Genomic DNA, 13,666 nt, shown 5'->3' on the forward strand with positions numbered 1-13,666 from the left:
AACCCCTGGGAGTGGGACTTAAGATGTGGATGTGCCGACGTTGGACTGGGGTAAACACAGTAAAAAGTCTGACAACACCGGGTTTGCACTATCTGTAACCCCCGTGACTTGCCTGGGTTTGCAAAACCTCACTCACTGTGCTGTCTGGAGACAATACACATCTCTTTAACCTGTGATCAGTGCTCCTTCCACACACATTGTCAGCCACTTTAGGACTTGAACAGCAGGTTAGGTGTAAAGATTCGCATTCTAATCAGTAATCTCTAAACCGTCTGTGCTTTATATGCTCTGTCCGAGGCCAGAACTCTCCATTCACCTGACGAAGAGGGAGTCCCCTCGAAAGCTTGTGAGTTTACTATCAAATAAATCGGTTGGACGAAAACCTGGTGTTGTCAGACTTTTTACAGTGGGACTTAAGCCATAGTTGATAAAAGAACCAAGGTGGTACCCACCATTTCACCCAGATACATACTTCTTTGGTGAAAGGATATTACTGTTCAAATTGCTAAACTCTTTAATGGATTGTGTCTCAGTGGTATTTCGCAATCTTAACAGCAGTTTATTTGGAATGAGTGGAGGATTAAATGTAAGCAAAACAAGAAATAAGGCATCCGAGCAAGCTGCAGAGTAAATGACACATCAAAAATAGGCTGTTTCAAATCAGGAAAATTCTCAGCTTGGCTGTGTTCAAGGTTCAAGTTCATTTCATTAGAGAACGTTTAATAAATTTTAGTTTTCTGCAGACGTGACCAACATTCCAGTAATTGAATACTGACAATTACAAGAACTGCCCCAGTGGTCAGAAAGGTTCTGGATTTCATATCTGGATGGAAGATGTAGAGATCCAAAAGTATCTCCCTTTGCACAGATTGCCTTAGAGGTTAGTGTCCAAAGCACAATTCATTGTGATTGCAGTATTTTTAACATTTAGAACAATGATCACTAATTCTCAGCAAATGCAATCGTGAAATTGGTAAAGTAAAAGTTTCCCACCAACCTTTCAGTGATATTCATCCTAGGCCACGTTTCCAAACATGTTCCAGTCCTGCACAGCAGGGGATATTTGGAAAAACAAGCTCTCAGGTCAGGATATATTTGTTGAAAAACGTGGACACAAAAAGGTCGAACTGGCCACTGCTAATTTCATTTTACACAGGAAATGGCAACATACATAAAAAACAAGTAAAGTCATTACTTACGTTTGTGGTTGTGCAGGATCGTCACCCAGAGTGACACTGTCGCCTTGGATCTCATTGAAGCACTTCTCACAGAAGTGATACCTGTCAGCAAGAAGGCCATATTTGGGTGAACTGCTCGTCCACACAACACAGCCAGCCCAGCAACGGAGCCACCAATCAGAGGAGGGCAGATCACCACGGCGAGAGGATTGGTTGGTTGATTGATGAGATTATAGGTCAGTGTTTTACCAGGTTGGGTCAGGTCAATGTGGACAATGGGGTGGGGAGGGTTAAGAAAAAAAGGGGAGGAACAAACAGCACAGACAAAGTAAGACGGAACACCAAGACAACACAGAGCAGAAAGCCAAGGCAAAGCATAGATTAGCATTTGGTCTCATTGGATAGGTTAAAAAGCAACACCACTACATAATTAAATCCTTAAAATTTGATTCACGGGCATGTTGCATCATTTGGATTACTAGTGTTTTTATCAATCAATCTTTAGCATGTTTCTTGGGCTGGTTTATGACTATGGTGCTTACATAGCATGGTAATAACCCATACAGCACTAAACCCCAGTTTACTTTTATACTTTCACTTAATTGCCAATGGCTTATTAAGTACTTCTCCAAATCGTAAGATACAGCTTGCAGGCTGAACTCTTGATCAATATTCTGAACTGCACATTGCTGAGCAGAAATCTGATCAATGGTTGCAAAATTTGCCCACACAGGTGGTGGCTGAAGCTTCCTTCTTGCAAATTTCTAGCACACAGCATGATTTAAATGCCAAGGTGATGGCACTTCATTTTGGGTCGCAAAATCATGATCATAAGAGACCTTGAGAATATTTTATGGCTCAGGTATTGTATTTTGTTAAAAATGCTCCTGGGTGGAAAGCTTTGTTCAGTGAGGGAAACCTGGCCTTGGAATTTGCAGACAGTTAATTGAGGTCAAACATAAGAGAAAATTTGCAAGGTATGAGCGAATCATTCCAAAGTTCAGAACATTTTATGGAATAATCTGTAACTAAACTATTATTTTTGAAAGTCCAAACTTGTTCTTTAAGTGACCCTCCCTTAAATAAATTTAATCACCCTCTAAAAATGGCCTGATTCCTGCATCCAGCCATTCCATTGAATGCCTTGGCAAACACATTGCCAAAATAGGACAGCCTTGCAACAAACAGAATTATATAAGACTGACAGAAATCATAAATGTACATGGCATCATTCAAATCCTCAAAATATTTGAATGTTATGAAACATATAACATTTGGAGTTTCTGAACTGTCATGAGTGCTTGTTGCTAGAGAAATTTATATTGGATCAATCACTACAAACAATAGTTGATGATCCATTTCTTGGGGGGAGTATTTTTCTTTTTTAAAAAATTCTGTGGAGATTGCATGGGATGCCCTGGCCAAGGTTAAACACCAAAGCTGATGTTTCAAAAAAACTTTTGAGACAACCATTTCACAGGTTGCTTGCAGTGAAAGTTGAAATGTAGCAGAAATATGGAATTTTCCCCCCTTCATAAAAACTGTGGAGGTTAGGGGTTGATGTAAACTTTTGTTAGATAAGTGTATCAAGGAACATGGAGCAAAGTTGGATAAATGCAATTAAGGTACAGATCAGCCATCATCTAATTGAATGGAAAAACAGGGGATTGAATGGCCTTTTCCTATTCCTTAGTCCCTGTTGCTTGCTTTTATTTGTCCCAAGTGTACTGTAATTTTTTGTCATCTCTTTCCAGTTTTGTTTTTATTTTAAAAGTCAGAAAAATTCTTAAAAACCAAAACTCTCCATGTAAAATTTGAACTAGTTAGAAGTCAGCTTTTAATGTGGGAGCAACTACTGATATCTAAATCAAAATGGGAACCACTGCTGCGCACTCTGGACCATTAGAAAACCCAAACGCATGCTAAAAATTTGAGTGATAAGGTAACAAAGAAGCTGGCTGGGCTGCGATAAGCTGCATGGCCACAGAACAAAGCAAATCTGGTCACCTGTAGTAAAAGTGAGGATAACTATGCAAGACAAAGATTCACGGGAGTTTGAAGGTGAGGGATGAGCAAAGGGAATGTGAATGCATCCACAAAGCAGTACCAAAAATTACACAGCAGTTAAATCCAATTCATTGTTAAATCTATATTAGAGCCAAGGGTGCCACAATCCAAGAATCTTACATGACAACAAAACCAGAGTTTGAGAGGTTTATAAATTAGGAACATGTACACAAAATGCAATATTTTCCCCTGCCCTAAGACCACCTATCACTTTGAGTTATTTAAAGCAGACTTTGCAGTTCTGTTTTTCATACATCTGTGGTTTAGTTATTGATACTACAAAGCAGCTTTTCAGTGTAATATACCGAGCAAGATGTACTTATGTACAGTTAACCTTGCATGCATGCACACAATTCTAGGAGGATGCCATGAGACAGGGGACTGCAGACTATAGTCCAAAGTTTCCAGCGTCTCTGCTGCTCCAAGATCAGGCAGTTGGAAGCTTTTACTTGTGTTAGATTTTCTCACATGTTAGACATGATGCTTATCATGATTACTGCTCCAAAGGCTTGTCTGGAGAGAAACATGGTCCTCTGCAAAACCCCATCTACAGCTCTGTAACATCAGCAGCTCATAAATCAAGTTATTTTGAAAGCCTGAAAATGGACTGTAATATTTGCTTCACAGGATAAAGTCTTGGAAAGTTTATTATTGGGACTTTATATATTCAGGGTAACCTGCAATCTTTTCTGAGTTGTCCTGTAGCAAAATTATGACTAAATGCAACTTCCAGAACATTTTGCTGTGTTAACCTATAATAAGATTCTGTAAACAGAGCAAATTATCTACCTTAACAAATGCTCAACTGTGGCAGCTAAACTCTCAACTGTGAATTAACTTAGCAGATTCCAAACAGAAACAAGTGCACGTAACTGTTTAAGGCGCATTTCAAATATCCCTACAGTTGCTGATCCCATGTACCAATTTCATAAAAATAGTTAATGCAGTTAACTAATTAGTCTCACTATTGTGGCACCCTTAGGCCTAAGCAAACAGTGTGTGGTTCCTGTAAGATTTAATTATCTAGCCAAATCTTATTCTTAAATGGAGTATCATGTAGACTGTGATTTATAATATACCAGAAGCTGCACTGAGACAAAAAACAATTATAATTTGGCAGCAGGATTTTATAAGCATCTAGGTTACAAGTGATGTAGCAAACTGAAGTCACAGAATAATGCTAATAAAAAAGTCACCAGTATCATTAACACACAAAGTAAATGCTGTTAACTGATTTCAGTCCTTTATTTTCTTTAAGAGTTTTATAATCAGTCACTTAAGAAGGTGAGTATTCTGAATTCACCAAATGGAAAGGCTCTGAGCCTGTCCAAATCAATTTACTATCTGCTTTCAAAAAACTGGGCTGTACCTTGATAAATTTTAGTACAATCCCTGATATCAAACATATTAAATGGTAGAGGGTTTTTATTTAAGGCAAATACCTGTTACATTTACTGGAACCACACTTTCAAAAGTTTACTCCATATATCGAAAATTATTATTGTTCATAGTTATAACCAGACACTGCTTTCTGGTAAAAACTTGGCACTGCTGTGAATTCAACTGTGTCCACATGACCATAAATAAACAAGAAACAACCAATAGGTGGATGAAGAGCGTGAACTGACGCCCTCTTGTTGGCTCCCTCATGCACACACACCCAAACTCCTGCCTCACTGCAAGGTTCTGAATGGCACCAGCAAGTTCATTCATCTATCTGTACAATACTCAAAACACATACAAACACACACTCTCACTCAAATAACAGCAGTGAATTGATGCACACATCCTGGAAGAAAAGAGCATTTAATTTAGTTACAATAGCACATGACTTAAAACTTATGTCAAATGGGTATACTCACAAAGAAATAAAACTTCTGGCAGTCAAAATTAAATCAAGCTAGTGTATTTTTGTATAGAGCGATTTATAAAATTAATACAAATTTAAATTCTCCTTCAATAATTACATCCTATAAAAACATCAAAATGGCAGCATGGTAGCTGCTGAACCGGCAGAATTGCTGCTCACGAGGATATATCCCGATTAGCTGAGTCAAATTTCTAAGAATTTTGATTAATTTGATTAAGAACGGATGCTAACCATTTGGCTGGATAATTGCAGAGTTGTTTCTTAAAGCTTGGGTAAGATTTGGAGATGACACTGTATGTAAATTTTAAAAGTAAAACAACGGAGAACAGTAACTGGTATCCAATACATCCTGAATTCCTTGCTGGTGCCAATTAAAACCTTGCCTATCATCCTTTTTTCCCGTCCAGCAGCTCATACAGCCACAGCTCTTCACACAAATACTGCTGAATTCAACATTGCAACAAAAGTAGGCTGACATTAGACAATGTGTTTAAGGTTTGGCTACATCAATTTCAAACAGATTCTCCAACTCAAGGATTGGTAACTGGAAATCTTGGATGACAAACCATGTGCATTAACTGGCTAAATCACCTGATCAACTGAGTCACTAGATATTCCCATTTTATGAGTCCCCTTTAATTGCTACTATTTCATGCTTAAGGAGATTATATGCCACTATTGGGGAGTAAAATTTAAAAATTAAACAAAGACATTAAATGCTCAGCAGTTAAGAGTAAAATCAAGCTTGTATCTCAACTGCCTTTTCTATGATGTTAACATAAATATACAATTTTGGATAGTGATTTAGTAATATTGCAAATTTACAAACACTACTAAGCAACTGAAATATTGGTTGATTTAGTCAGCTCTTTGAAGGGCTAATGCTAAATGTAGCCATTACTATTTTACTCATGTTTCAATCTCAAGTGATCTACTTATCTAATATGTGATGCAGCACAAGCCTGTTCATTTCATTCCTCCTATAGGCCTGGGTAGTTCTGGATCATCTCCCCAGCTGATTTCAAGTGCCAGCCACCATTAAAGTGAATGGAGCTATTCCCGGACCACTGTGATCTCTCCCATAATCAACATCACATAAAGAGGCTGAGGATGGGATGTTACCTAGGATAGAAAACCTATGCAATGTTGCTACATGAACAAGATTTTAGAACAGCTAACTCAAATATGAGACTTCTTTTCAAGCAGAGATAGGTAGAATGAAAAGCAAACAGTGAGCAAGTACTTAAAATGTTACTGACTGCAGCAATCAAAAATATTGCTAATTTTTATATTAACTATTGTAACAAGTCACCCTACACATGACAAATATTTTCTAATCAGACACTCGACAGCGGTTAAGGAAATCATTCATAAAGAATCTGAAATACAATACAATTAATATAAACAGGTGAATGCCTGTCTGTTCTTCGTTCTTTAACTTTCACAACCAAGCGAAAACATAAGCATTGATTGCCAGGAGCACAAAGAAACAGACAGATATTTATGACAGCAACTCAACATCAATTTCTCCAATCCAGGTTGCTTTTTCAGCTGTTAAAAATATTAGTCCCCAAACTATAAAACAACCCTTGTTAATAATGGTACATACACACGCGAAACAAGCATTATAGAACAGTATGCAAGTTTTTAGGATCACACTTTAGAGCTGAGCAGTAAGGATGCACCTGTAAATTCATTTTCAAAATTACTACATTTATGAATACCAACATTTCCAGACACTGAAAACACATCTCTCAGCAGTCTGATTTCCAAAAGGCACCCAAAAGTATGACAATACAAAATTCAATACACACTGACAAAATCAGATTTTCACTGCCCCCCCTTTGACACATAATTCAAATGCCACCTTAAGCCCAAAAACACTTAACCCACAAAAAGTCAGCCTGTGAATACTTTTGTGCACACTAATTTACACACGTACATTTAGTATAAACTCCAAAGTACGTGGGACAAAACAAGGACCAAGCTAAATTAATCTCTTATAAATTAAAACCGTAAACTCACAATCATATCCCTCATTGGGTCCAAATTTATTGGCTTCCACCTCCTATAGTTTTAATTAATCTTACATTTCTAACATAATTGCACATAAATGAAAAGTATTAAAGCATCACATTTTCCTAAAGTTTCTCTGTAGCCAGGTAATGAACTTGGTTTGTCATTAGGAGGAGAATTTCTTGCGTCTTTGCCACCTTCCCATTCTTCCCTCACATTTAACCTCCACTCCTTACCTGTTCTGATAACTGAAATAAGTGGCATCACGAGGGATTGTACACAGCTGTTTTCCATAGCAGCACAATGTCTGAGGAGAGAACTCGTACTGTGAAGAAAAGGCAAAACAACAATATAATGTGATCTACATTAGTTTTAGATGGAAATATTTCAAAGCAGAAACTTCAGCCTTTTCACCTCTACACAACAATAATGCACAACATGTGCAAGAACGATATGGAGTCAGCCAAGATAGAGAGAAAAGACACCAAGTTGTTGCAACATGGAATAGGCAACACAACCTTCTCAGGACACCATTAATGCTCTCAGAAACAGACAAGGGGATCTTTCAGAAGTTAGCCATAGGCTCCCAGTATGCTCCATGTATACTAGCTTCATGGTGCAAGAACCACAGGGCAGCCTTTTACAGCTGGAAAGTCAGAATTCTGAATTAGGTCTCCAATGACCAATTAATAACCTGAATGAAGGCTGACCACCATGACCCACAGACTATGAGAGAATTGATATTAACTATGAGTGTCACTTCAGGTGCAGAATGAATGCTTACTTGTAGGTATGATGTTATACATTCCCCATGCTGGGGCCAATAGCACATATCTAATATTTCAAGTAAGGAATTTGGGACACCATGAACACTGAGTGGAAGCCAGATTAAAAGATCCACCATGGAGGCAGTACAGATAAATGGGACTTTATATATCCTGAACAAGGCTAGATGTAAGGCTAGCCATAATGGAAATTGGCTGTGCCCGGATTACAGGATCAGAGACAAGCTGAAGTGCGGGGACAAATCCTATTATAACTGTACCCTGTCCTTACAGGCCAAGAGGCAGGTAGTAAATTGTGGTCATACAGAACACCGTTTATCTTGTTACATTCTAGAGACAGTATCAAAAAGGAAGCACCAACTGCACTTTCCCGGGCCACCACGTGACATTAACCAATTTAACTGAGCCTATAATGATTGGCGATCGTGAGATTCTCCCTGGCAGAACAGGAAGACAATCTCACCCAAATTAATGGCTACCAACAGCTCAGGAATACTTGCAAAAGGAGTTAGCACGAATCTCTCAACTTAAGATAGATTGGAACATAAGAAATAGGAGCAGGAGTAGGCCAACTAGCCCTTCGAGCCTGCCCCGCCATTCAATAAGATCATGGCTGATCTGTCGTGGCTCAGTTCCACATTCCCGCCCTCTCCCCATAACCCTTAATCCCCTCTCTCATCAAAAACCCATCAACCCGCGTCTTAAAAATATTTAGCGAGGCAGCCTCCACCACTTCAACGGGCAGAGAATTCCAGAGATTCACCACCCTTTGAGTGAAGAAGTTCCTCCTCAACTCTGTTCTAAACCACCCCCCCTTTATCTTGAGGCTATGCCCCCTAGTCCTGCTATCCTTTCTGAGCGGGAAGAGTCTCTCCACCTCTATCCTATCCATCCCATTCATCATCTTATAGGTCTCAATGAGATCTCCCCTCATTCTTCTAAACTCTAACGAGTACAAGCCTAATCTATTCAGCCTCTCCTCATAGATCAACCCCCTCAACTCCGGCATCAGCCTAGTAAACCTCCTCTGCACTCCCTCCAAGGCTAAAATATCCTTGCGTAAGTACGGCGCCCAAAACTGCACACAGTACTCCAGCTGCGGCCTCACCAATGCCCTATACAGCCGCAGCAAGGCCTCCCTACTTTTATATTCAATCCCCCTCGCTATAAAGGCCAGCATCCCATTTGCCTTCCTGACCACCTGCTGCACCTGCAAGCTGGGTTTTTGCGACTCATGCACAAGGACCCCAAGGTCCCTCTGCACCGTCGCCTGCTGCAGTTTTTTTCCACGTAAGTAATAATCCTTCCTACCATTATTCCTACCAAAGTGGACCACCTCGCACTTACCAACATTAAATTCCATTTGCCATTTCCTGGCCCATTCGCCCAGCCTATCTAGATCCTTCTGTAGACTCTCCCCACCCTCCGCACAATTTGCCTTTCCACCAATTTTGGAATAAAAAAAAATTAGGCCCATGACATTGAACATCTTTAGAAGGTAGAGGCTGATTTAACTAAGAAACATGACCCGTTGCTAACCATTTCAAAACTCACGCATATGGGCCAATATATGGAACTGAATGCAAATATTCACCCATGGATTTGGATTATACCCCATATGATATGATACTGCAATCACTTTTCTTTAGAGGAAGAAAAGTATTAATTCTTTTTACCATTGCAACATGCTACGTCAAACATCAACTTAGAAGGTGGCAAGCAGGTAGATGGCACATAGATAAAGAAGAGTTAGTACACTTGAACCACAGAATCCCTACAATGCAGAAGCAGGCCATTCGGCCCAACAAGTCTGCACTGACCACAATCCCACCCAGTCCCTATCCCATACCCCCACGCATTTAGCCTAACTAGTTCCCCTGACACTAAGGGGCAATTTAGCATTGCCAATCCATCTAACTTGCACAACTTTGGACTATGGGAGTAAACTGAAGCACCCGGAGGAAACCCATGCAGACATGGAGAGAACGTGCAAACTCCACACAGACAATGACCCCAAACTGGGAATCGAACCCAAGCCCCTGGTGTTCTGAGGCAGCAGTGCTGACCACTGTGCCACTTGCTGCAGAATAGTTCTCCTAAATCTGAGAATATTAGCTTAAAAACATCTATTTAGTGACCTAATCTTGGGCTAGCCAAAGGTCAAAAGGGGGGATACGTAAGAGGAGGGTTTAAAATAACTTGGGACTAAAAAGACTAATAAGTCAGAGTAGATTAATTTAGAGTGAAGTCACAAGGTGCCTGGGATATATCTTACAAAAGTGCTATTTGCATATATACACATATAACCACAGAGAGAATTTGGACATGTTTTGAAATATTCTGAATTAAAAGCATATACCTCGGTCAATAGCACAATGCTCTAAGGCATGATGGGACTTAGTTGGGCAAAGCAGATGAACTCAGGGCATGGATGGGTACTGTGGGGTATTATGACTATCACTGAAACATAGCTAAGGGATGGACAAGACTAGCAGCTCAGTGTTCCAGGGTACAGATGCTATAGGAAAGATATAACAGGAGGTAAGAGAGAAGAGGGAGTAGCGTTTCTGATTAGGGAGAACATCATGGCAGTACTGAGAGGGGATACATTCGACGGTTCGCCCACTGAGTCTATATGGGTAGAACTTAAAAAATATGTTTGTACTACAGCTCCCCAAATAGTCAGAGGGAAATTGGGTGCAAATATGTCAAGAGATTACAGATAGCTGCAAGAAAAATAAAGTGGAAATAGTAGGGGACTTTAACTTTCCCAACATTGACTAGGACAGCCATAGCATTAGGGGCTTGGATGGAGAGAAATTTATTGAGTGTATTCAGGAGGATTCTCTCATTCAACATGTGGATAGCCTGACTGGAGAGGGGGCAAAACTTGACCTTTTGGAAAATAAGGACGGACAGCTGACAGAAGTGTTAGTGAGGAATACCTGTGGGACCAGTGATCATAATTTCATCAGTTTTAAGATAGCTGTGGAGAATGATAGGTCTGGCCCATAAGTTAAAATTCTAAATTGGACTAAGGCTGGTAAGGCTAATTTTGATGATATTATACAGGAACGTTCAAAAGTTGGATGGGGAGTCTGTTAGCAGGCAAAGGGAAGGCTGTTAAGTGGGACGCTTTCAAAAGTCCATTAATCAGGGCTCAGAAGAAGCACATTCCTTTTAAAGTGAAGGGCAAGGCTGGTAGAACTAGGAAACACTGAATGACTTGGGATATTGAGACTCTGGTCAAAAAGGAGGTGGTACATGATATGCATAAGCAGCTGGGATCAAGTGGATCCCTTGAGTATAGAGGTTGTTGGAGTAGAATTGAGAGAGAAATCAGGAAGGCAAAAAGATTGCTTTGTCAGATAAGGCAAAGGAGAATCCAGAGAGCTTCTACAAATACATAAAAGGACAAAACAGTAACTAGAGAGTGGGGCCTCTTAAGGATTAACAATGTCATCTATCTGCGGATCCACAAGAGATTGGTGAGATCCTAAATGAATATTTCGCATTGGTATCTACTGTTGAGAAAGGCATGGATGTTAGAGAACTTGGGGAAATAAACAAATGATGCCTTGAGGAGTGTACATATAACAGAGGTGGTGGTGCTGGAAGTTTTAAAGTGCATTAAGTTAGATGAACCCCCAAGATCTGATGAAATGTATCCCGGAATGTTGTAAGAGGCTAGGGAGGAAACTGCGTGTCCCTTAGCAGAGATGTTTGAATCATTGACAGCCACAGGTGAGGTGCCTGAAGATTGGAGGGTGGCAAATGTTGTGCCTTTGTTGAATGAGAACTGCCTGTCTATAATTCCCAGGGAAAAGCCTGGGAATTATAGACCGGTGAGCCTAACACCTGTAGTGGGTAAGTTGTTGGACGATATTGTGAGAGACAAGATCTACAGGCATTTAGAGAGGCAAGGACTGATTAGAGACAATCAACATGGCTTTGCGAGTGGAAACTCAAATCTCATGAATTTTGAGTTTTTTGAAGGGGTAACCAAGAAAGTAGATGAGGGAAGTGAATGGACTTTAGCAAAGCCTTTGACAAGTACTGCATGATAGGTTGTTGTATAAAGTTAAGTCTCATGGGATCCAGGCTGAGGTAGCCAATTGGATACAAAATTGGCTTGATGAAAGACTGAGGGTGGTTGCGGAGGGCTGTTTTTCAAACTAGAGGCCTGTGACCAGTAGTGTGCCTCAGGGCTCGGTGCTGGGTCCACTGTTATTTGTCATTTTATATTGATGATTTGGATGAGTATTTAGGAAGCATGGTTATTAAGTTTGCAGACAACACTAAGATTAGTGGCATAGCGGGTGTGAAAAAAGTTATCTAGGATTGCAACTGGACCTTGATCAATTGGGTCAATGGGCTGATGAACGGCAGATGGAGTTTTATTAAGATAAATGTGAGATGATGCATTTTGGTTGACCGAATTGGGGCAGGACCTAAGTTAACAGTGGGGTGTTGGGAGAGTTATAGAACAAAGAGATCTAGGGGTACAGGTGCATAGCTCCTCAAAAGTGGAATCACACATGGACAGGGTGGTGAAAAAGCATTTGGCATTCTTGGTTTCATTGGTCAGAGCATTGAATTCAGGACTTTGAACGTCTTGTTTAATTTGTGCAAGACATTAGTAAGGCCACATTTGGAATACTTTGTACAGATCTGGTCACCCAATTATAGAAAGGATATTATTAAAGTAGAAAGGAGTGCAGAAAACATTTATTAGGATGCTACCGGGACTTGATAGTTTAACTAATAAGAGGCAGGATAGACTGGGACATTTTTCCCTGGAGTGTAGGAAGCTTAGGGATGATCTTTTAGAGATATATAAGATAATTAGGGGCATAGATAAGATAGTCAACATCTTTTCCCAGAGTTAGGATAGAGGGCATAGGTTTGAGGTGAGAGGGGAGAGATACAAGAGAGTGTAGAGGGGCAGTTTTTTTTTCACTAAGAGGATGGTGAGTGTCTGGAACAAGCTGCCAGAGGCAGTAGTAGAAGCTACAGTCTTGTATCCCCTTTTTGCCTTTCTGATTTCTCCCTCAACTTTACTTCAACAAACTCTATATTCAAGGGATCCACTTGACCCCAGCTGCTTATGCATGTCATATATCACCTCCTTTTTGACCAGAGTCTCAACATCCCAAGTCATTCAAGGTTCCCTACTTCTACCAGCCTTGCCCTTCACTTTGAAAGGAACGTGCTTCCCCCGAGCCCTGGTTAATGGACTTTGAAAGCCTCTCATTTACCAGCCATTCCTTTGCCAGCCAACAGACTCCCCCCAACCAACTTTTGAAAGTTCCTGTCCAGTATCATCAAAATTAGCCTTACTTCAATTTAGAATTTTAACTTTTGAACCAGACGTATCATTCTCCAATTTTGCTTTTTAAAAGCATTTAGACAGTTCCATGGATAATATGGGTAGAGAGGGATATAGACCAAATGCGAGCAGTTGGAACTAGCTTAGTGGTTAAAAACTGGGCAACACAGACAACGGGCCCATTTCCATGCGGTAAACCTCTATGACTGCTAAAGTTCTCAGACAGGTCAAATGAATACACCATTCATTATAAAAGATAAGGGAAAGTCTAGAGTGTAAGGAGACTGAGAAACTCTGAAAGTTCATGAACTAATCACGCAGTCCCATGCTGTCCAGCAGTAAATGTTGTTGGCCAAGATAAATAATCCATACTAATAATGACTGGCTCACACCCGCATGGGGTGAGCAGAGAGGCGGGCAA

At 40.2% G+C, this 13,666-nt stretch overlaps 1 protein-coding gene across 4 annotated transcripts in view; it reads right to left on the reverse strand.

Annotated features, from left to right (window-relative positions):
* crebbpb (CREB binding lysine acetyltransferase b) overlaps nt 1-13,666 on the reverse strand; it is a 144,119-nt gene that overhangs the window by 30,577 nt on the left and 99,876 nt on the right. For 2 of the 4 annotated variants that reach the window (XM_080206732.1, XM_080206731.1), the window contains exons 19-21: nt 7,368-7,456; nt 1,200-1,280; nt 998-1,045 (exon numbers count right to left, since the gene is read on the reverse strand). In XM_080206732.1, coding sequence (XP_080062858.1) covers nt 998-1,045; nt 1,200-1,280; nt 7,368-7,456 — 218 coding nt within the window. The remainder of the gene's footprint in view (nt 1-997; nt 1,046-1,199; nt 1,281-7,367; nt 7,457-13,666) is intronic. The other 2 variants (XM_080206734.1, XM_080206733.1) reach the window with 1 other exon arrangement.

Source organism: Carcharhinus amblyrhynchos, chromosome 18 (assembly GCF_965287045.1).
Source record: "Carcharhinus amblyrhynchos chromosome 18, sCarAmb.v2.hapA, whole genome shotgun sequence".
Taxonomy (NCBI): Eukaryota; Metazoa; Chordata; class Chondrichthyes; order Carcharhiniformes; family Carcharhinidae; genus Carcharhinus; species Carcharhinus amblyrhynchos.